Source organism: Trichosurus vulpecula, chromosome 1, assembly GCF_011100635.1.
Source record: "Trichosurus vulpecula isolate mTriVul1 chromosome 1, mTriVul1.pri, whole genome shotgun sequence".
In the NCBI taxonomy this organism is placed as follows: domain Eukaryota; kingdom Metazoa; phylum Chordata; class Mammalia; order Diprotodontia; family Phalangeridae; genus Trichosurus; species Trichosurus vulpecula.
This window is the reverse complement of record NC_050573.1, coordinates 137,268,762-137,294,410: the sequence shown is the minus strand read 5'-3', so window position 1 is coordinate 137,294,410 and position 25,649 is coordinate 137,268,762. Positions and strand designations below refer to the sequence as shown.

The following is a 25,649-nucleotide window of genomic DNA, read 5'->3' as shown; positions in this document are numbered from 1 at the left end:
AAGTGCTCCACAGTTCCTGCTTCAGCTGCCTTCATTGCCTTCTTGGAGCCACAGGTGAGAATCAGGTGACAGGTGAACACAAAAGGTGGATGAGCAGTCCTGAAAAGTATTCAGTAAGCTCTTTAAACATTTCATACGCCCTCCTGGAGGTAATAGGGAGTCACTGGAATTTATTGGGGTGAGGCAATTACATTTATGCTTTATCATTTTGACAGCTGAATGGGAGATGGGTTGTAGAGGGGAATGAATTATGGCAGGTATGAATCAGTAGGCTATTGCAATGGTCTGGGTATAAGTTGATGAGGGCCTCCACCAGGGTGATAGCAGTGTCACAGTAGAGAATGGAGCATATAAGAGAGATGTTATGAAGGTAAAATCTATAGGCCTTGGCTAAAGATTGGATATGGGAAGTGAGAAAAACTGAGGAGTCCAGGATGATACCTAGGTTGAAAACCTGGATGACAGTGATGGTAAAGATGGCAACTGAACCCATGGACATCAATCAGACATCAATCGCTTATGGTGGTGAAGAAATAAGGTGTATTTCAATCAAAAAATGGATGATGACATAGAAAATCAAGATCACTTTCAAGTCTTTTCCTTACATTAGTGACCGTATTTGAAAAAGGTGACAATATAAATGAACCTTTACACAAGAAAAAAAGTTGACACCTGCCCTATTATATGGTTAAGATACTCTAAAATTTATTTCTCCCTAGAGATGTGTGGTAAGTTCATCATTCAGCACTTTCACCTTATACCTCACCTTAGAAGACTTCCATAAATACTTGTTTATTTCTTCCTCACATCCCTGTGAGGCAGGCAAAAAAAGTATAATTAGTCCTATTATGGATCACAGATTAAGAGGAAGGAGGGACCTTAGTCTGAACCTCTCCAATTTTACAGATGAGAAAGAAAACGAACTTAAGAGAGACTTTCCATTGTTCATGTGGCTCTTAGGTGGGTGTGTTCAGTCTCAGATCTAGATTTTCTTAAAACTCCAAATGAGAACTATAGAGGAGATGAAAATGTCCTCCTTATAATGAAAACAGCATGTGACCTCAAGCTACATATTTAAATTTTAGTGGTCATTTTAATCAGATCATAGCTTCATATGGAGATAGTGTGAGGTGACAGATATGAAGTCATGAAGAATGGGGTTTCAATTCTGCCTGTGATAATTTACTAGCTGTGTGATCCTGGGTAACTGACCAAATCTTTCTGCTTCAGGCAGTCCCTAGGATTTAAGAATTAAATCATTGGTGACAGTCAGTCTTAAGTGGTCTAGGGAGTTCCCACAAGAATTCTCCTAATTGAGAAAATCAGAGGTTCTGTTCCTGTAACATCCTGATGTAGAAGGATATCCCCTAGGTGATTTGGCACTTTGTGTAGTGGCTGGCAATTCCAAGGTTCAGGATTAGAATGGCTAGGGCAGGGTAGTGTGGTGAAGGCATGGTGCAGTAAGACTGTCTCTAACTGATCATTTGCATAGGCACTGTATGAGGGTGCTTATGTGGTGAGGTCTTACACAAAATAGAGAGAACCTCCCCATTCATTCCTAAATAATGTGATAGCTCTGACTCAGGGCTTTGTCCCTTAATTAAATTGTCCCTATTTCTGGAAGGAGCAACAGATTAACCTCCACCGATCGTTTTTTATACCTCAGTGGACATGACTTTATGGTATCATTTTCAGAGAGCATGTTCCTATTGGAGAGAGGAAAGAGAATATGAAATGTACCATGAACATGAAGTGTTGGCTAGAGAAAGAAGGGCAGAAAGGTACTAAAAGTGAGTGAGAACCAGAGGCAGAAAAGATTACACTCTTTTGCTACATAAATAAATTTGAGTACAGCTAGCTTTGCACCCATCTCCAGGTATTCTTTTGCCTCCTCCTATTTGCCTTAACCTAATGTGACATATAGTTCAGCTACCTGTATTCCGAGTATGGCTGACTTGACTTCTATGACTTGTGGTCTCATCATATATTCATTATTCCTGTTACTCCATTTTGACAGATTCATTTAAAGAATTTTAAGCCCCACTGACCTCCATCTATGGATCTTAACGCATCTTATAAATCACAATTGATTTTAAAAAAAAATTATGTCATCTGTATGAACACTACTGACAATACTCAAGAACCAGAAAATAAAGGTTAGAGAAAGTCAGACATATATCCTGTATCATGCTTAGAGTGTAATGGACATAGGAAAAAACATTTTTTGGATCCAACTTTGGATCCAACTCTCCTAACAGCATCTTGTTCAAGGACACATGGCAAATCACTAGAAAGAGCCAAGAACTGACCTCAGGAGGCATGATTTCCAGTTTCCTGACCAGAAAACCACATCCCTTTCTTACCAAGTTAATGGAACATTTTTAGCAAAATCCCCCATAGGACTTACCTCCAGTTAGCATGACAGCACATTTGCACATACAGTTGTCATTATCAGCATCTTTCGTGCTAAAATCAGCACCATGTAAGATCAGACTACTCTGTTTTCCTGCTGTCCCACTGTGGCCTTTTAAATATAACCTAAAGTTGGAACAAAGAAAAATCAAATTAAACTTTCAAACCCAACACAGCTCTTGTCATATTGATGACTGATTATGGGCTTCAGTTATTCTCTTCACTTCCTTTCTACTCTGAAATAGGAGAAGCCCACCTCATTCAGATCACCAGTAAACCAAATGTAAGGCAAAATGATAAAAATAACAACATTAATAACAGTAACAACTTTAGGAATATTCCAAGTTCTTCTAATAATACCAGACTCATCCCTGAAACAGATCCATATTTTTAACTCTCATGTTCCAGCAGTGTTATGTGCCTTTGAATCAAGGAATATGGCAGTTTCTGAAGAATTAAAAATGAGTATCACCCAAAGGGCAAAGGAGAAGTGCACAGTGGGTATGGGATTCACAGCCACCATCAAATAAATGTGTTTTCAGAAAGAGAAATGGACTGCTTAAGGAATGAGAATGAAGGATAACCAAAGGATAGCTTGTATCACGGGTATCCTTGCTATGTTACGAGAAAGTAAAGAAGGGTAGGTGAACCATCTGTGGAGAATTTAAGGGAGTACATGGACCAGAGTTGTGCAGAATAAGCAGGCATAGATGGCTTGCTAATTGTGTCACTGAAGGAAGTAACCACATTGATAATATTTCAGATCCATGCTATTATTCAAACGATAGTAAAAACATGTCATTACCTTGTAGCCAACTTTGTTGTGATATGTTTGTCTTTGTCCTTTGCTGGGCTGGTCCTCATACAACAGACAACAGCCATATAATATGTTACTAGCACTGTACTCAAAGCCTTTTCTCCTTGTTAGAACCTACCAGAATTTGTACAAATATAGCATTTGAGGGGGCAGCTAGGTGGCGCAGTGCATACTGCACCAGCCCTGGAGTCAGCAGGACCTGAGTTCAAATGTGACCTCAGACACTTGACACATTACTAGCTGTATGACCTTGGGCAAATCACTTAACCCCAATTGCCCTGCCAAAAAATAAACAAAGAAAAAAAAATATAGCATTTGAGCACCTATGGTTACATCCACACCACAGAGAGACACCAGAGTAATACGAATATATTAGATATCATAGCAGTAGGGTAAGAGGTACCATGCTACATATGATAGAGAGCTGGCCTAGAAGTAACAAGATTTGAGTTGAAGTCTTGCCTATGGCTGTGTAAACATAGACAAGTCACTTATCCTCTAAGAGCCCTAAGCAGATATCTAAGACTATAAACTGAAGAGCAGTTGAAATAGAAGGAGTTTCTTCATGAGCATTTCCATATTCTAATGAAATCATAATTCTATCACATTCCTTTGCACCCCTTTACCAAAAATATCAGTTTTGTAAGATTATACAGCACTTGATAAATATTTTAATATGTTTTAATGCTAGATTCTATTTCTTAAATCATAATAGTTATACCCAAGCATCCCTTCCCTACCCTTCCCAGAGAGCCATCCCATAGAACAAATAGTTCATTTTAGAGAGGAAAAAATAGCGCAACTGATCTATACGTTGAAAAAGTCCAAAAACATATGCAAAGTGTAATACCTGTGAATTTCCTACCTCCATGAAGGAGTAGGGTGGGATGGGGGATCCTCTCATGTCCCTTCATTTGAGTCTTGTTTGATCTTTATAATTTTGTCACATTTACTTTTGATTTTTTGGTGTGTCATTCTTTGCATTTACATTGTTGCAGTTAGTGTGTATAATATTTTCTTGGCTCTGTTTATTTCACTCTGCATCGATTCATATAGATATTTCCTTGCTTCTCTGTATTCATCATATACATAAGTTCCTATAGCACGGTAATATTCCATTACATTCACGTACCGCAATTTGTTTAGTCATTTCACCATTGATGGGCATCTACTTTGTTTCCAATTCATAGCTACTTCAAAAGTGCTGCTATAAATATTTCAAAGTATATGGGAATTTTTTTCTTATTGATGACTTCTTCGTGGTATAAACCCAGTAATGGAGTCTCTGGTTCAAAGGATATGGACACTTTAGTCATTTTATTTGCATAATCCCAAATTACTTTTCAAAATGCTTGTACCATTTCATAGCTCCACAACAACATTTTAGCGTGCTTTTCTTTCCACAACCTCTCCAACATTGACTATTACCATTCATGGTCATTTTTTTTGCCAATTTGCAAAGTGTGAGGTAAAATTCCATGGTTGTTTCTATTAGCTTCTCTTATTATTAGTGATTTAAAACATTCTTTCATGTAGTTGTGTACATTTTTTAATTGTTCTTTTCAGAACTGTTTATTCATTTGTTTTGATCATTTATTTGTTGGAAAATGGCTATATGATATGCATATATGTGTATATATACATATATAGCTTATCTATCTATTGATCTATCAATCTATCATCCATCCATCCATCCATCTATCTATCTATAGTTTATCTGACTTAGATACGAGACTTATCAGAGAAATTTGATACAAAGTATTTTTCCTACTCAATCCCTTCACTTATCTTATTCAAGGACATTCTTCTGTTTTGGATAAATGCAAGTGTTAGCTATTTCCTGAACTTTTTCTTCTGTGGCATCTCTACACCTGTTTAGGCTGTCGCTCATGACAGGAATGCGTTCCTACATAGGATCATAGATTTAGAACTAGAAGGGACCTAAGAAGTCATCCTGTCCAATCTCCATATTTTACAGAGTAAACTGATGCCTAAAGTGAAAAAATGACTTATCTAAGGCCACACAGATAATAAATAGCAAAGCTGGGATTTGAACCTTGATCCTCTGAGTCAAACTCCAGCTTGCTTTCCAGTGTGCCATACTGCCTGTTGAAATTCATTTCATCTTTCACGATCCAGGGGCCACCAGGTTGATGAAGCCTTCCCCCAGCTGAACGAATTCTCTGTCTCCACAAATTTTCTCATAGTGTTTTGTCTGAATTTCTACTTCATCCTTAGTACAGTCTATTTTTTAATCACATTCATTTTTGTTTGTGGTATATCTACCTGTTAGATGTCAAGCTCTCTGAAGGAAAAGATTAAATCATTCATTTTAAGCTTTGTTTATTCACTGTCTATCACAATGAAAAGCATATATTAGGTTCTAAATGTGTGTTGAAATAAATTGCATTAGTGTGCAATTTCAAACCAAGATAGAGTTAAAAAATTGCAGTACTCTGATATGAATAATTTTTAATAGAAAAATCTTGACATAATAAAAATAACAGCTAAGAACTTGAATTATCAAAAAGATGATTCATAGTTAAAGGGATGTTTATCATGAATAAAAATTACTGGTGATTTAAAATTGTTTATGGAGTCTGGATTGTGTGATTACAGGTAGGTCTGCCTGTATGTTAATTTCTCATGTTTCTTTTACGCATTCCAAGCTGGAGAAGAAGTTCAAAGTCATGACACAGCATTTCAAAATTGAAAATAGTCAAGTGATGAAGCATATGAGGAGTAGAAAAAGCAGGAAGAGGAAAAAATAAGACAATTAATAGGAGATTCTGTTGTTCTGTCCATTTTAAGTATTTTGCCTTTGGCTCTCAGAGGTTGCTTATGAAGTGCATGTGCTTGTGTGTGTGTGTGTGTGTGTGTGTGTGTGTGTGTGTGTATGTGTGTGTGTGTGTGTGTGTGCGTGGGTGTGTGCATCTGTGTGAGAGACAGACAGACAGACAGACAGGCAGACAGAGAGACAGAGACAGAGCTTGTGTTGGAGAGAGAGTGTGAGTGTTGATAACAGGATGTTTTCCTCTGGATTCATCTGCAAACCATCAGTCTACCAATCTTGGAAATTCTATTGTTTCACTAGTATAGGCATTGTAATTAATTTTCAGTAGGCTGGAGAGAGAAAACAAAGAACTATCCCTTTCCATCGCTTTCACTGTCTTCTATTCCTTGTTAATTTCATTCACTCCTGGAGTTTCAACTACCATCTGCACGCAGATGAAATCCAAATCTATCTCCTTCTAACCTTTCTTCTTAGCTCGAGGACCTGAAGTTCCAAATGTCCATAGAATACCTGGATGTTCCCTCAGCATTTTTGATATGCTGTATATACAGAATCAAGCTCAATTCTATTGTCTGATAATTCTCCCTCTGATTTTGCTACTTTTGTCTGTGACACTTTAATCTTCTGGGTCTTCCAGGAACATAACCTTGGGGTTCTCTTTTATTCTTTATCACCTTTACTCCTCATAATCATTCTGTTACAAGTCTTGTCAACCCAACTTTTTCTAAGAGCTTTCACTTTTTCTCCTATCCAAATGCTTACTAACATGGCTGTTTTTAACTTTGAAACATTGTGTTACAAATTTAAAATGTCCCTCTAGGATGGTATCATTAAAGGTAAGATGGCACTTGCTCCAAAACACTTACAAATATATATACAAACATAATTTTATACCACTAGTAATTTTTCAGTGGTAGTGAAGATCCTTTAAAACATGAATTAATTTTTTTGTTAGTTTGATTTTTGAGCCTTAATTTCATGCCTCTTCTTTCTTATAGCCATTGCTACCAATTTAATACAGTCATTCACTAACATCTGTTTGGACTATCATGATACCCTTCAAACAGAATTTCTTCACACCCTCACCTCCAGTCCTCACCTTTCAATCATCATTGAAAACTTGGTGAGAATATCATTCCATATGTAATAAGTTGTTGTGTTATTTTTCTCATAAATCATCAGCAGTTACCTATGCCCACAAGATAATTTTCAAACTTCTCTTCCTGGCATTCAAGACCCATTACAATTCGATTTCATACTATCTTTCAGGCCTTGGCATTTATAATTCTATCCCTAGTATTCACGATACTCTAGCCAAAATGAGCTATGGAGTCAAAATGAACATGGAATTGCTCTCACATCTCAGCGTCACACTGTTCCCTCTTCCTGGCATGACCCACCTCTCACTTTTTGCTTATTAATGTCTTAAATGTTCTTTAGAGGTCAAATGCCATTTCCTCTAGGATTCATCCTCTCCTGATCTCTTCAGTCAATGACAAGCACCTCCCTTAGCTCTCCTACTGTTTGTGTTGTGTACCCCTTTAATGTATTTCTCATGTTAAATCATGTGTTATAGCTATCTGTGTTGATGTCTCATCTGTTCTACCAAACCATAAGTTTCTTAAAGACAAGGACCATGTCTTATCTAAACTCTACATATTCCTCACAACCTAACAGTGTTTTGCACACAGTAGGCAGATAAATGCATTCATTGTTATTGTACCCCATTACTCTTTCATCTCCAGAAAAGATAACAGCAAATTCCTAATACAAAAGGTCAACTTGATTGTCTTCACCCAGGTATTGCTTCATTCAACACATCTCCCAGATTTCTATCCAGCTAACCTTTTCCTCACCAACTAAGTTACCATCTGAAATTTCCCTTTTTATTTCTGTTTGCTTATTAAATTGCCTATCTCTAGCATACCCATAGATGAACCCTGACTCCCTATTCCATTCTAGACCTCCAGCATATTCCAATAATCAGCAGTTCTGATCACTGAGGAATGGAGCCCAGAAATGATCTTTCAAAGGTACTACTGCATTATTACTTTGGAACAGATATGCATATTTAATTCATGTCAGTGTATACATTATCTCATTCCCTAGCTTTTAAAAGATGAGTTGTATAGAAAATATCCCCCTACTTTTTTATTCTCATTTCAAGCAGTATCTTTGCTCATATTGCTTACTATTGGGTTTCCACTGAATGCTGAAGTACATTTACCCAGTGAAAAACTCTCCAGATGTAAGACACTAAAGTAGGGGAGGCTGTGGAGGAATGTTCTAAATTTCCTACCACATGTCTCTTTATTTACTAACTTATTTGAAATATTCTCTTTGCTTAAATACTAATCCCTGGACTCAAATTCAAAACACACACATATTTTAAGTTAAATCCAGTAATTAAAGTTATTTCTAAAGAAAAAGAAAACATAATAGCCAGGGAGAGAATGCTAGACCAAAATAATAAGTATGATAACATTTCTATAAGGACACTTTTAGAACAGGAAGAGGGGAAAAAAGATGCAAGACAGTAACTCTTCATAGAAAACTACTTCTAATACAGTATATATCCACTAGCAGGAAATATAGTAGACATTTGAGTATATGAAATGATAACTCTATTTGAGTTTCAATGAAGTCAGAACAAACTTCCCCCATAGTATGTGACTAGCAGAGCATTCTATTATTATTGATAAGCTGTTTATAAAACAGGAAACTTAATGATATGCTGGAGCCAGCACCACCCAGCTCGCAAGAGTTGATTGTTAAATTATCAGAGTGAGCATCTGCACCTTAGAAATTATCAAATGTTATAAATCAGGGCATGAATTACTGAACTTTTGATCACTTTAACTTAAGAAATTGATGGAGAAAATGTTAATAATGCATATTGAACCTAAAAGTGTGTCATGTCTACATTTTTTCCCAGGACAACCAGTTGTTAAAAATTTAGCAGCACACCATTTGGACACAGACCTTGGAGCAGGAATTCTGGTGAAGAACCTCCTACTACCAATGCAGGTCAGCACCTTCCTCACAATTTATGATCTTGGGTTTTTTTTTTAAGTGCGTGCGTGCGTGCGTGCGTGTGTGTGTGTGTGTGTGTGTGATAGACCACTTGGGCAATTTGGAAGATACTTTTGACCTTTTCTTAAAATAATAATCTTTAAAAAAATAATAATTTGAGGCAATACCAAATTCTTGTTACAGAGGAGTAAATGTAAAGATGGATTGTTTCCCCTCCAAGTTCATAGATCCCTCTGAAACTTATCCAAAAACCCTTAGACACTGGGTTAAAGCCTTGATGGGTTTAGTGACTTGCCTAGGGTCACACAGTCAGTACTGAAACCCAGGTCTTCCTGGCTCTGAGCGTTGCTCTTTATCAAACCCTCTATGCCGCGTAATTTAGTGAGCTATTTTTATAACAGTCATGAATTATTCAGGTTTATAATTACAAAGAACAAAACTTTCTGTCTAGGTATCTGATCCAGGCAAAACAAGGGTCAAGTACAAGTATATTCCTCTCTGTAACTGAGACAAAACTAAGATGATTCCCTATCCAAATGGCACAAAATGCTGGCTGATTAGCAGAGTGGCTGCTCTGGTCATTGTTCCTACAGCCTTTTCATGTACATTTAGCTACCTCCACTATCTCTACTTACTTAATCCATACATCCAATATTCTGTTATATGTGGTGATGCAAACATACTCTTTAAATCAGACTGGAATCCACGAAATTATATGCCATTAAAAAGAATACCTTAGTAAAAATGTTCCTCCTCCACACTCTACATTTTTGCATACCCTTTTCCAGTCAGTGTAGATGTGGCTTAAGTGAAAGATGATGTGTTATGAGATAAAAACCACACGTTCACTCCAGAGCAAAGCAGTTGGCTTAACGACAGACAACAGAAAGAAGCTGCCAAAAATTTGCTATACACACACAATTGGATGAGACCAAGTAGGCCGCCAAAAACCAGAATCAGGGTATTTGACCCTTTCAACATATTCTTTCCAATTAAGAAAAAATATTTATGAGCAGTATATGGCCACCTTTTTTTTCCTCCACTGGTTTTATAAAATTCAGAAAAATATATAAGGAGAGATTCAACAGGTGATTGTTCTTGATTCTTTAGTCATGTAGAACAAAAATCAAGCTAAATCTTTCCTTTCATGTATGACATCTTAAAGAGGCGATGTGGCATTGTCATTACATATTCAGCTTGAGTCAAGAAGCCTTGAGTTCAAATCCTGATTCTGATACATAGTAGCTATGTGATCTTAAGCAAATCTCTTTACCTCCCTGTGACCCAAGAAACGCTCTAATATAATAAATTGTAGAGCAGATGCTGGTCTGTATTGGGACATGGAGTGTCCTCATGGGAGTCTCTATGCCATTGAAATAAGAGGTCTGGTCAAAATAGAAATAAACAAAAATGACAAGTATAGGGAACAAATCATCAAAAATTTTTTCAGGAGGAATTTCCCAATAGTGTGTTTATAGGAGCAAAGATTTAGAGCTGGAAGAAACCTCAAAGGTCTTCTAGTCCAAGTACCTCATTTGCAAAAGAGGAAACTGAGACTCACAGAGGAAAAGAAACTTGTCCAAAGACAAGATAAGGCCTGGCAAGATTTGAACCCAAAACCTCTGTCTCCAAATCCAGGGTTCAATCTACTAAAGAACCTCTCCTAAGCCACTATGAATGCAATAGAGTCTTTTCAAATAAGTGAATTATTTATCCTTGGGATAATATTTTTGTCTTTCTCTAAAACAATTAGCCTAACACCAAAATTCATTTCCCGCTGTGATCTCTATCTCTACATTAAGGATTGTCACATCGCTCACTTCTTTCTCGTACTCAGGGGTAAAACTCTCCTTCCTTATCCGAGTCAGTGGGAGTTGTACGTATGACAAATTATGGGCTGGCCCTAACTCTCAAACAGTAGACAGATGCTCAAATATCTGAACTCCAAAGTCTTAGGTACTGACAAGTCAAGCAAATTTTTTGTTTTTAGCTCTGAGAACTCCCTCTGCTGCCATATGGAACTAGTTTGTCTTTCTCGCAATTATTTAAAGAAAATAAAAAGTGACCTCCATGCTTTTCCTCTAGGGCCTGGTAGCAGTGTTTGACGATGACAGGGCTTTGTGACACAATCACTTAGAAATCCCTTTGTTTAGGAACATCCCTATGCTCCTTCTGTCACACACAGAGTGTGCCAGGACCAAACAACAAGTGTAGAACACATGGCACTTTTAAAACTACAATTAAACAATAATATTTAGTCCATAAAGAAGTAATGTACTTTCATCCCTACACTGGAGATAGGGGTGACTATAGGTACAGAACATTTAATATACTCTCAGATTCAGCTGATGTGTTGGTTAGTTTGGTTGTATTGCTTTCTGGCTACTGCCCATTTTCTTTTTTTTTTCATTACAAGGGATGATTCACTGGGAGAGGGGAAGGATTCATTCAGGCATGAAGATAATGTAAAAAAGATGTCAATAAAAATTTAAAATATCGTGAGTGGAAATTTGAGATTAAAATTTTAAAAAATTACTTCTCCTGAATATATCCAAAGAGGAGGTGGAGGGGTGTATGTGTGTGTGTGTGTGTGTGTGTGTGTGTGTGTATGTGTGTGTGTGTGTGTGCTAGATGTGGCAAAGGGTACCATTGTATCACACTAAACTGTAGGTGGCTGGTTTTTTACCTTAGATTTTCTCTATTTCTAGGCAGAAGACCATTGATTGATTTGGTATCCTGGTGATTCTTACAAACCAAGTCAAGCTTTGAGAGAAAATTATTAATCTGGTTCTGGAGAACCACAGTTTTTGGTTAAGGTTTTAAATGGAGTCAAAGAAAACCACTTTTCTGTGGAAATATATCTGTTCAAACTGTCATAATTATCTTAAGGACTTACTTTGTTGAGTCCAAATTGTGAGTGGATAATTTCAAATATGAAGTCCAAATAAGGTCTCAGACACTTACTAGCTGTGTGACCCTGTGCAAGTCACTCAACCCTGTTTGCCTCAGTTCCTCATCTGTAAAATGAACTGGAAAAGGAAATGGCAAACCATTCCAGTTATCTTTTCCAAGAAAACCCCCAAATAGGTCACAGAGTCAGACAAGACCAAAATGACTTAAACAACAACAAAAACGACAACAATTTCAGGCAGGTGTCTTAGCTTCCATGACCTTATTAACTATATATTGTACCAAGGAGAAAAGAAATTCACACTCCTAGTTACCTCAGTAACTGCTTATGAAGCAAGATAATTTTCTCTGGACAGTGGACAAACAAACCATAATCCTTACATTACCTAAAACTGGCCTTATTGTAGTAGCTACAACCCTCCTGAAATATTTATAGGTAAGAATTAAGGACAAAGATGATCAGAAGAGTTTAGAGAGGCTGATAAAGTATTCAAACATAATGAAATGATCATTTTTCTAGTTAACTGTCCAAAAGAACAAGTTATTTAATTAATCTTCTCAAAAAAGTAATGCTTGTAATGGCTGGTTTTTTTAATTAGATTTTCTCTATTTCTAGGCAGAAGACCATTGATTGGTTTGGTATCCTTGAGATTCTTACAAACTGAGTCAAGTAAGCTTTGAGAGAAAGTTATTAAACTAGTTCTGGACATCTTTTTGGCTAAAGTTTTAAATGGGGTGAAGGAAAACCAATTCTTTTTGGAAAATGTACCTGTTCAAATTTTCATAATTATCTTAAGGACTTACTTTGCTGAGTCCTTTATGAGTAATAAAAAAGGATGGCACATTCTCTATTAAACATATTATGAGTAATAAAAAAACGAATGGCATATCTCTGCCTTATAAGAGTTTAAAATCTTGTTGGAAAGATAAGCTATTATAGCTTGCATTTATATAATATAGAAGTTTTCAATATGAAACACATGAATTGCAACAGATCTGTGATTTCATCAGCACCCAGTGTGGTAATTCCCTACCCCAAAGCTGATCAAAGCCTACTTGTGATTTCATAGCTAAGTTCTGGTGAGTGGCCTGAAACATTTAAAGATTAAGCGACTTGGCTAATTTAAATACCTAGTAAGTACCAGGGGCAAGATTTGAACCTAGGTTTTCTTAAATCCAAATTCAGCATTTTATGTCATGAAACAAATAGAGAAAATGGAAGGCAATAAACTTCCATAATTATGAAATCACAGTGACTTAGGCTTGGAAGGGACATCAGAAGCCACCTCTGACCTGAAGAAGAATTCTTAGTCTAGAACAAACCTGCCCCAAGCTCATTTAGCTGCAGCTGGAAGTCTCCTAGTGATGATGAGTTCACTATCTCCCAAAGTTACCCTCTTTACTGGGAGATAACTCTGTTAGGAAGATTTTCCTTATGTTGAGTCAAGGTACCTGTATCCAAACCTCTACCATGAAATTATGTCTAATGTAATTGAAAGCAATTCGATCTTACATATCTTGTGAAAGATGTCTCATAATGAATCTCTTTAAGAGATTCTATAAATTTAAGATGGGGTTTTAATATTTCCTCTTTCACATTAGTAGTTGAAGTTAAAATCTAGCACTTCCAGAGGTATGGATATCTTTTTGATGAATCCCTAAATTTTTCATTCCTATTATAGAGCATTTGTTGTTGTTCAGTTGTTTCAGTCATGTCCATCATCTTGTGACCCCATTTGGGTTTTTCTTGGCAAAGATATCAGAGTGATTTGTCATTTCCTTCTCCAGTTCATTTTATAGATGAGGAAACTGAGGCAAACAGAGTTAAATGACTTGCCCAGGATCACACAGATAGTAACTGTCCAATGCCACATTTAAACTCAGGTCTTCTTGACTTTAGGCCTGGCATTTTACACTGCACCAACTAGCTGCCAAGTATAGAGTCAAGCAAGACTCATATCCCCAGCAAATTTATGCAAAATGAAAAGGTATCATCTACAATTACAATGATAAACTCATTGTCTTTCAGTCATTTTCTATAAGGGCAGAAGATAGGTATTTTCCCAACACACAAAAACAAAACATGACTTTGCCACACAATAGTGCCCATATGTTTGGCAAGATGTGTGTACCACAACAAAGAAAAAAGATCTTGGTATGGAGAGACTGAGGGGAAGAATATGTATTATAGCCATTTCTGAGCATAAGGGAGATGACTTAGCCCTGTTTATTCATTTTATATAACCAGAATAACCACTTAAGCAGTTCAGTGATCGAGGGCACATAGGTAATATATAGAGTGAGGATTTTCACCCAGGTCTTCTGACTCCAAATCTAGTACGTTTTAATCACACTACATTGATTGTTCCCATAGAAACACTAGTTAATACAAAGGTTTCTGAAAATCGCGATAAGCTCCTAATAATAGGTTTTAGTCCTGAAATGATCTAGCAAACTAATGGATTAAATTTTAAAATATAGGAAATACATCATTCTGGCTAAATAACATTTCTATTTGTTTCTTTCAAATTAATTTCTCATTTTAAAAAACTTAATTTTTTGCCAGATATAAAAAAGATCCATTATTAAGAGATACTGGCATTGTCTGAAATAATTTATGTGAAGAGATAGTTTGCATTTATAAATTCTGAATGCAAATAATTGGATTATGTTTTACAATTAAAATCTGATTTTGAAATGTGTTCAATGTCAGTTGCCTCATAATCCCCAAAACTATATTGTAGTGCATTGATAATGGGTTTGGAATGAGTTTGTAACTGCCAGAAGACAAAGATTTAAAGAAATAGCTTAAGGGATAACACATTAAGATAAATATTTGGGAGTCTACATGAGACTATTAAGATTTATTATGGGACCTATGTCAAGAGATGAGTGCTTTCTGTTGGGAAATTCCCACTGGAAATGGTCTAGCCATTTTTGGAATCACATTTCAAAAGTTGTTTCTTCATTATCACAGGAAGAGGGATTTGGTTTAAGATACCAAATCTTTATATTGTAATGGCTTTAGTTGAAAGTTCTTGCCTGTAGTTGAGTGTCTATAAGACAAGTTCTGTGCATCTTGATTGCCTATAGGAGATGAAATGACAGAGACTTGTCTGTGGGGGTGGCTCTCAGTTTATTTGCAAGGGACTGTCAATGTGATAAAAAGGGAGGGAGAAACGGCCTTTAATTGTATGATGCAACTGATAGAATTATTACAAAGCACTTGATTGTACATGTGAGAGAGAACATTTTTTGCCAGTTGTGTGCGTGATATGAAAAATTACAAGTGTTAAGTTTGTACAGCCAAGAATTAAGGGAATGATAGAGATCTCTAGATATCCGAGTAATACCAACACTGAACAGATATAGATAGGTAGATCTGTTTTATACAAAATATCAGCAGGAAAAAATTTTATCTCTGGAAACCCATGAAATATCCCCCAAGCCAGTGATCCTCAGTCCTATGTGACCCCCTCCTGCATTTGCAGAGATGTGCACTGAGGCTCAAACATCTTGGTTTAGACCTTGGTCCAGCTCCAGGGAAGAAAATTCCAGCCACCAATGTACACAATAATAATAGCCTTTATAATTTTAAGGTTTGTGAAGTATTTTACAAATATTGTTTCATTTGTTCTTCACAACAATCCTGAGAGTTAGAGACTAGTATTATTGTCATTTTACAGATGAGGAAAGTAAGGCAAACAGAGGTTAAGTGACCTGCCCAGGGTCATGCAGCTAATAAATATCTGAGACAGGAATTGACTTTAGATCCAGCATTCTGCCCACCACGTCATCTAACTAGCTTAGCAACTATTCTGCAATTATACTCTTAGAGGGGACTGGGGGCATTGAAAAGTTAATGATTTATTTAGATTCAGAGGCAGACCTTGAACCTGGGGATCAGTGACTCAAAGCTGTCTTCCTTTCCACTATGTCATGTTTCACATACTTAAAACCGTCTTCAGAAATGAATTTCCTTGTTGCTACTCTCTTTGTGTGATTTTTGTGCAGTGGTCAGTGAATTGGCATACTACCTAAGAGTGCTTAGCTTTTAGTGGAAAGCATAATAATGGAGTTGTTTGGAACAACGCAATAAGGAAAAACAGGAAAGTAGAGTCAAATAGAAAGGGTTAATTATTTTTGGAAGGGAGTGTCCAGTGGATTGTCCCAACTCTGTTGTTGGAACTGTTATGTTATGTTTGCTTCCCAGGAGCTGATTAAGTCCAGATTCTGATTAAGGGCCATTCTGATTAAGGCCCTTCTTGCTCTGATTTGGTCATACCATCTTTGGCAAGTCAAGTTCCATTTTTGGATCTGGATTTTAGTTATTTGGGAGATTTCAGTATATAATGAGACCAGGACCAGGAGGACCAGAATAAGTCCTCTACTTCAATTGCAAGTCATTTGTAAACCACTCCTCATCTACACTCTCCATCCTCCTCATTCAAGTCCCACTAGAAACCCTTAATTCTGCTCCCTCCCTGCTGAATCCTAGGCTCAGATAGAAGAGCTTTACCTTTATCTTGCCTAGAACCAGGCCTTGATGTCATTTCTCAGCCATTTTCAATCTATGTAGGAAGGCTTATACTCTGCCCTCTAATTCCCCTTAGGTGTCTTTTCCTAATTAAAGTGCAAGCTCCTTAAAGGCAGAGGCTGCCTTCCTTACTTGTTTTTGTGTTTAGCAGAGTACCTAATACATAGAAAGTGTTTGATGAATCTGCTTTCATTTGTTCAGAATGGAGCAATATAAAAAGTGTTGGTTTGAAGTTAGAGGTTGTTGTTCAGTCATATCCAACTCTTTGTTGACACCATTTGGGGTTTTCTTAGCAAAGATACTGGAACGCTTTGCCATTTCCTTCTCCAGCTCATTTTATAGAAGAGGAACAGAGGCAAACAGGGTTAAGTGACTTGCCCAGGGTCACGATGCTAGTCTGAGGTCATATTTGAACTCAGGAAAATGAGTCTTCTTGATTCTAAGTCCAAAGCTCTATGTCAGGGCTGTCCAAAACACGGGCCGTGCACCCCCATGCAGCCCTCCTGTGTCCACCACAAGCACAGAAATTGACACAAATGCTTTAAAGCATTTACGTCACTTTCCACACCCTAGTAAACACAGTCAGGCCACATAAAACTGCACTGAGAGCCACATGCAGCTCGCGGCTGCACTTTGGGCAGCCCTGCTCTATATAGCATGTCACCTAGCTGCCCCTGAAATCAGATGATTGTGTTCTAATCCTTATTTTGTCATTGACCAACTGTATGTGTCTTCATCTATAAAAATCAAAAGTTTGGATTAAACTGCCAGTTCTCAAAATGAGATTTGAGGATGTTGATACCCTTCCATTTTAATATATTTGCCTATTAAAATACTCCTCCTTTTTTCAGCTACATATCTATGTGAGGCTGGATTTTCTTCATATACTTCAACCAAAATAATATAGAACAATGGATTGAATACAAAAGCAGTTATGGGAATCCAAATATCTTCTATTAAGCCAGACATTAAGGAGATATGCACAATGATGGGAAACAGTGCCACTCTATTAAGTTTTTTTGTTTTGGAAATATGGTTATTTTTCATAATGCGTACATTTATGTTAAGATGTAATGTGTCTATTATTGATATTTTAAATTCATACTTTAAAAAATTATTGGTTTTTATTTCTAATATGATGGATAGTTATAGATACAACTCACATAAACAAAAGCTCTTTGGGGTCCTCAATATTTTCAATGTAAAGGGGTCCTGAGACCAAAATATTTGTGAATCCTCGGACTAGATTTAACTTTAAATTTCTCCTGCTCTAATTCTATGATCTTATCTGTTTTGTGCGCTACTAATACCTTGATTTGGATATGTTGTTGCTCCCAGTAATTCATATGGATATTTGAAATCATGTTTGTAAGAGTCAAGAAAACTGGCTGTTAATTTAAAAGAAATAGGAAGTGTTACAGAGTAGGATCTCAGCATGAATAATAAAAGAAGAGCAGCAAATGTAGAGCTGGTACCTCTATTTCAAGATATATCATCCTTCTTTTAAAAAAGTAATTTTAAGCAGTGGGTTTTTTAAATAAATATTTCTCATCACATAGAACATTTCCTTATATTCAAGTTTTGACATTTTCAACTCCCTTTAATAAGTCCCTCTGTTGCCTTGCAAACCCAAATATATTGATGAATTAAACAAAAATAAGTTTATCCCCCAAACAGGTTTTCTCAAGCTCTATTGACACTGGAAATATTGGTGAAAGTGACCCAAGTTTCAAAACCCCTATGAAACATAGGCTCCAATGTTTCTCAACTTGACATGAAATTTGCACAGTACACACAAACTAGTTATAAATTCTGCCTCCAAAGAAAATAGAGAATCCCTGTACTGTTATCTCTGGGTGCAACAACTTAGCTGAAGGACTTGCACTGAGAGAGTATACTATATTCTGCACCAAAAACATTTTAATGGTATCTATGTCAATAACATAATTGTTCCAAAGGTCTTAGAATTAGACACTACAGTGACACATTGTTTCTAGTTCAAAATAAAATAAACACTCTTTGCAGGATTCCTTCAGTTTTCTAAGAATATACAGGGAAAATAAAAAGTGCCAAAATGAATGATGTGGCACTAAGACCCCTTTAAAAAATACCAACAGGCTCTTAAACATATTTCAACTCTCTTGGCGTCAGCTGTTGCTGATAAAAAGTCAACTTTGAATGAACGGTTCACTGATATTCACCCATTTATGGTCCAGGCTCTCAAAGGATGCTGAAACGGCTAAGCCAACTGGTCATCTTAACTCCTTTATAGGTTCCTCCTTCAAAATGAAGGTCTTAACCTTCAAAAGTTATGAGTGAGAATGGTGACTTCTTCCCAGTGAATAGTCTCACGATATGTATTTTCGTTGTTTTTTTTTTAAACTTAAAAATTAGGCATGATAATTCTTACATTCACATCTTTTGAAAGAAAACAGTGCAACAGACATGGTGAGTGTGCTGTTGAAAAATATTGAGGCATATATGAGAGGGGTTAAATAAGGGAGAGATAGTTTCTTCCATAAGAATATAGTTTTTAAAGAGAACATAGAAAGTTCATTTGCAAGTGGTGTCTAACACTTATGGCTTCAAGAATTTGAGAGGGGAATGGAAGATGGTTTTGTTTTATAATCAAAGGGATCTGTACTACACAGCATGGTGGTGAGAGATCCAGATACAGTCTAGCTGCCCCAAAGGTGAAGTAATAACAAGGGTCCTTAGACATTCTCTCTTAAAATTAACATGCATCACTCTGTATATACATCGATTTCTTTGTATATATCTTGTATCTCTTTGGTAGAATGTCATAAGGTCTTGGAGAGCAAGGATTGCTTCGTTTTTTTTTTTTGTCTTTGTATCCACAACATGAAAAATTGGCTATGGGTGAATAAAAGGATATGGACATTCCTTATAATACTTTCATACAAAAGGTAAAAACGTATCAATCATCATGATGATGAAACCAAACAAGCCTTAATAAGCCTTAGTTAGTAACTACTTGATATAGTTGCCAAGCAAAGATGTATGGCAGCCAAAAGCAACTAAGTTTTAGAATATAAACTCATTTACAAAATCTTTCAGAGAAGGAAGACAGGAGATTATGAGCGGTATCACTTCATAAAACAGAAGCGTGCTTATTTGCAGGAAGGCTTTCCCAATCTCCCTTAATGCCAGTGTCTTCTCCCTGTGGATTATTATCTCTATCTATCTATCTATCTATCTATCTATCTATCTATCTATCATCTACCTATCTATCATCTATCTACTATCTATCTATCTATCTATCTATCTATCTATCTATCTATCTATCTATCAATCTATGTATCTATGCATCTATCATCTATCATCTATCTATAATCTACCTACCTATCCATCATCTGTCTATCATGTATGTATGTATCTACCTATCTATCTTTCTATCCATCATCTGTCTATCATCTATCTATCTATCTATCTATCTACCTATCTATCTATGATCTTTCTATGTATATATACATATCTTGTTTGTACTTAGTTGTTCACATAGTAGGTATTTAATAAGGGCCAAATGGTTGACTAATTGACTGGAGGGTAAAGCCAGAGAGAAGAAAATCTTAGCAAGAGATCTAAGCAAAATCACTCCGAGGGTATTTTAGGATGAATCTGAAAGGAGGATAATAAGAAGAAGATGAAAAAAGATCTGAAGAGATATTTAAAACACTTTTCACCCTTAAGGACAGTAGAGTCACCACATTTGTACATCAAAGTGCTAGGTGTACTTATAAAGGAGATATACACATGTATTAAAGAAAATAGAAAAACAACTGGATGAATCCAAATGTAGATAAAGGACATAGTTGTGAGAGAAAGGAGGGATTGATTCACAAGGTTTTTGAAAGAGGGCAAAATACCAAAAGACAAGTGAGAAAATCTCACACTTCACCTACACAAAAAAGATAACAGAGAAAATAATAAGAAACAACCAAACTTTATATCTATTTTTCCTATCATTATCCACCTATGTATCTATATATCTATTTATCTATCTATCTCTCTATTTGTCTATCTTATGACAATAATCTATACACACGTTAAGGGCATCCTTAACAAGGGCAAGGAAGGGGCAAGCTTATATAAATGAATCTCTAAGTAGACCAAGTATACCAGAGGGTTTCCTCATTATGACAGGCAGGTGACATTTAATTAATATATTTAATTGAATATGCATGCAATTTATACAATTATCTAAAAGATATAGAGAATGCAAAGTCCTTCTATGCTAACTATTAAAAATTAAGCTTTTGACTTAGTAGAACAAAATTTTACTTCAATGGCTCTATTCAACAAGGTATCTCCAATACATACATCAACATTATGCAAGATTTTTTGAAAGATGTTAAAATATAATAACTTTGTTCAAGCACCTTCTGATGGTAAATACCTACTAATACAAGACAGAGAGACTTAAGCTCTCCCTAGGGGTTCACCAATGCCATAGAGGAGATTCATGACAGAGTCTATATTAAAAAGAATTCCTACAGATAGTGAGTTACTCCAGATAGTCTTGTTGGGAGATGATATTGTACCTGGTTGCATCAAAATAGAACTGGAGTACTTTTGGGCCATAACCAGTTAGTCAGCCAACAAGCATTTATTAAGCACCTATCATGTGCCAGGTACTACACTAAATGCTGAGGATACAAAGAAAGGAGGGGAAATCCTGCTTTCAAGGAGCTCACAATCTAACAGGGGAGACAATATGCAAATAGCTAGATACTAACAAGATAGAGGATAAACTGGACACACAAGCAATAGAGGGAAGGGACTAACATTAAGAGGAAATTTAGGAAAGGCTTTTTTTAGAAGATGAAATTTACCTGGGACTTGTAGAAAGTCAAGAAGTAGAGATAAGGATGGAAAGAATTTCATACATGGCAAGAGGGGCAGGGGAAGCAAGAATTGGGAGATGAAGGGTCTTGTGTGTGGAACAGCAAGGATGTCAGTGTCAATAGATCACAGAGTATTGGGAGGAGTGTGTGAAAAAAGTTTAAGGAAACTTTAAAGGTTGGAGGAGGAACAAGTATGAAGGGATGTGAAGACCAAAGGATTTTATATTTTGATTACGCAGGTGATAGTGAGCCAGTGAAGTTTATTGAACAGCAAGGTTAGATATGATACGACCTGCCTGGTTTTTAGGAAAATTAATTTGACAGCTGAATAAAGGATGGACTGGAGTGGGGAGAGACTTCAGATAGGGGCACAAACCATCAGGCAATCATAATAATGAGATGATGAGGGCACCAGGGTAGTGGCAATGTCACAGGAGAAAAGGAGGCACATACAAGAGATGGTATAAAGGAAAATCAACAGGAGTTAATAACAGATTGGATATTGGGGCAGGGGGTTGGGAAAAGAATGAGGCATTGAGAATAACACCTAAGTTGAGAGTCTGGGTGCTTGGGATGCCCATGATACCATCAAGAGCTTGCCTTACCCTATCACAAGAAAAACTGAGTGGGTAAAACATGACTTGCTTAGGTTGATATATGTAGTTAGATGGATAATTTATGTAGACTGTCTGTCTGTCTGTCTATCTATCCATCCATCTATCTCTTCACTTCTTATCAGCTGCTCAGCTAAGTTTGGGCAGTACAACCATTCTGCCTCCACCAGGATAAGTGCATCACCTGAAAACTCATCACCATAGAGACTGATTTAGCTTTGATACTCAATATCTCCTTAGTACTATCTGTTGTCTCTTCTTTCTCACTAGAGGGCTGCAGGTAGAGCAATAAACTCCTCCTAAAACCTCCCAGTAGAGATGCTTCAGAATTTTGCCAATAACATTTCCAGTCAGCTGCTCTGCTTGGTTTTGATTCCATGAATATCATGCCTGGCACTGGGTGCTCTCTGGCCTTCAGATACAACCCTCTCTCTGAACTTCCTTTTGCATATTGTTTTCCTCCACTGGATTATAAACTCCTTGAGGGCAGGAACTGTCTTTCTTTTTCTCATTTTTGTAGTCTCACTATTTAACACAGTGGTTGACACGTAATATTATTGTTGTTCGGTCATTTTGGTCACGTCCAACTCTTTGTGACCCCATTTAGGGTTTTCTTGGCAAAGACACTAGAGTGGTTTGCCATTTCCTCTCCTGCTTATTTCACAGATGAGGAAACTGAAGCAAATGAGGTTAAGTGACTTGCCCAGGCTCACAGAGCTGGTAAGTATCTGAGGCCGCATTTGAACTTAGGTCTTTCTGACTCCAAGTTTGGCACTCCATCTAGCTTCCCAACATATAGTGGGGGCTTACTAGATGTTGATTGACAATCCTTCCTTCTCTCTCTCTCTCTCTCTCTCTCTCTCTCTCTCTCTCTCTCTCTCTCTCTCTCCCAATTGCCATATTGTGCCTCCCTCCTAAAGCAGGCCTTGGGGATTGCATTGACATCCTCTGGCTTCACTATGTTGTGAAAGGTTAGAAGAGCCATATTCATTAATGTAGCAAAGCAGCTAAGGGGATCAGGAATTTCAATCTCAGAGGAATAGAGAGGGATAGTTTGCTGGACTAAAAAAACACCACTTTTCACTAGTTCTAGGAAACTGAACCCCCTAAATCGTCACTAATTCAGCAAATTCTTGCAGCACTTAAGCACAATGAGTGAGATGCCCATATTATCCAGCAAAGAAAAAGAGAGTCTATGAAACCCATTCTCAACTAAGAGCTAACAGATTATTCAAGGCTATCAGGTTTTTTTTTCATTTCTGCTACTAAAGAAATTTACTAATCCCCAGGGATATATTGTGTTGATTTCTACAGATATGTTTGGTAATACTTAGAAATTCTGTGGACACAATATAAAATACTGCATATCTGATTTTTTCAATGTATTGATCAATTTTACTAATTGTTTTATATTCTTTCTATTTTTCTTTAAAAATTATTTGTTACTAAGGATAGTTTTCTGAGAAGAGGATGGTGAAGAATAAGGGGGAAAACTGAAACAATTAAAAAAGACATCAATAAAATTGTTTAAAAAAAGAAATTTTTTGGAAAGTACAAAATGTTTCTGTCTCTACCACTATTCATTCTTCTGAAGGCTTAGGGAAAAAGTATCTCCTCAGTACAGCTTCCATATTTTTCCTTTGGCTCCTGGAAATTTTATTCTACTCAAGTGGCTTAAAACTTACTTTTTTGCTAGTGAAAACACTTTTTTAGCAAGTCATAAGGATTAACAACAACTGGATGAAAATTCAAGTAAGTAAAAATAATCTCCCCTAAGCTGGAAGTATTAGTTGACAATAGCCCAAACTCCTTACAATCCTCAGGCAATTTAGGCTAGAAAATCTCAGGAGAATAGAAATAGCCATGAAAGTCCCCAGTCACATACTTTTTTTTCATCCTGATCAAGCCAGGAGCTTAGGAAAAAAACTGCTTTTCTTACATCATCTCAACACATCTGCTACTGGTTCCAGCCAGAACCATGAGGCCCAGAGGATCAGAAAAAAATGAAAATTATTACAGTGAATAATATGAAATAAACTCTGTCAGGCTATCAAAAAAGCATACCTCTATTTTAGGTGGAGAGCTAGGGGATGGAAAGTCTAGTCAACAAATACCAGTTTGCCTAGTCCTGAGTAGAAACACACACACAATGGAGTTTCAAATAATAACAACATCATGGTATGTTCCAGCTAGAAAAGATCTCAACTCATTTAGAGCAGCACTTTTGTGTTTCAGATGAGAAAACTGAGGCCAAAATAGGTTAATTCATTTGTTCAAGGTCACAAAGCAAGTCAGTGTTAAAGTCAATACCAGTTCTCAGGTCACCTGATCGTTAGTGGAGATCATTGCAATTTCCACTATAACACGGTGCTTCATAATACTCTGTCATGTGGATCCTAGATGGTTAATCCTCAAATTGTTTCCAGCCTTCCCCAGACCATGAACTTGTGTTTCATAAGTTGTGTTTCTGTCTTCTAGAGTGAAGGATTTTTTCTAATCAAAGTTGTAAAGGAGCCAGATTTCCACCTAGCCTCATCATTCACCACCAGTCAATAAAAAAGGGTTAAAGGTTTTTGAGGCAAATGTTTAGAAACACTTGTCTTTTGTAAACTACTCATATCATCATCCCCCAAAGTTATTTCATTTTAAGACGATATTCCAGGTTTGTATGATTCTATAGTACATAGCAAAGTCACTTCAATGCAGACCCAATTAACATGGATATTTCAAACAGGTGCTGGGCTGATATTTATAGATCAAGGAATCACTCATAGTTTTGAATTGAAAGTAATCATCCAAACCATCTGACCTAACTCATTTTAAAGAAAAGGAAACTGAGCTGCAGTGACAATGAATGACTTGCCTAAAGTCACAACATAAATAACAGGGTTCAAATCAGAATGCAGATTGCCTAAGTTCAATCAGGGGTGTGCTGGCAAATGTTTAACACCTGGCTCTCTGAAAAAAAAATGTGCTTGTCACACATTTTTAAATTTAATCTATATTACCAACATTTTCCCCCATCACTTTCTAAGTCTAGACAATTCAAAAAGACATAAATCAAGTCCGTATTTGCTGATTTCCAAGGTGTAAATGCTCACATTGAAATGTAACCATCAGTTTGAGCTGGTTCCAGTACACCACAGCTCTGGGGCTCTTTTCACTATAAATGAAGTGAATCTATGCTTACTTTCACTACCTGTGAAGAAGGATTCAGCAAAACACATAAAGCCATTAATGAGATTTCATCCAAACTAAATGGTAGTTTTGAATGAATGGTAGAGACAAAATCAATCTTATTTTGGTAAAAGGAACATCAAGGTTTTAGAATATTCACTACTTTAGTATAAAAATGGGGCAAAAGGATAAATACCAAAAATAAGTGTGAAACAAAGAACACATCTTTAGTTTTCAATTTCAGTTAAGGACATTTTATAAATGAGACTCCATAGAGGGTAAAGGGGGGCAAGCACAAAAGGAGAGAAATGTGTCAGAATTAAGGTTATAAATGTAAAACATGGGAATGGAAACTCAGAATTGAATTATATTTGCTTTCCTAGGTATAATGTAATGGGTTTATTTTGGGGCTTTGAGCTAGGAAGACTAGGTTTTGAATCTGGCCTCTGACACTCTGCGTATGTGTCTCTGCAAGTCAATTAAGCTCTCA

At 36.6% G+C, this 25,649-nt stretch overlaps 1 protein-coding gene across 1 annotated transcript in view; it reads right to left on the bottom strand.

Moving 5' to 3' along the window:
* Positions 1-25,649, bottom strand: part of ANGPT1 (angiopoietin 1) — a 333,355-nt gene that overhangs the window by 27,452 nt on the left and 280,254 nt on the right. Inside the window, exon 8 of the mRNA XM_036766890.1 lies at positions 2,408-2,538. Coding sequence (XP_036622785.1) covers positions 2,408-2,538 — 131 coding nt within the window. The remainder of the gene's footprint in view (positions 1-2,407; positions 2,539-25,649) is intronic.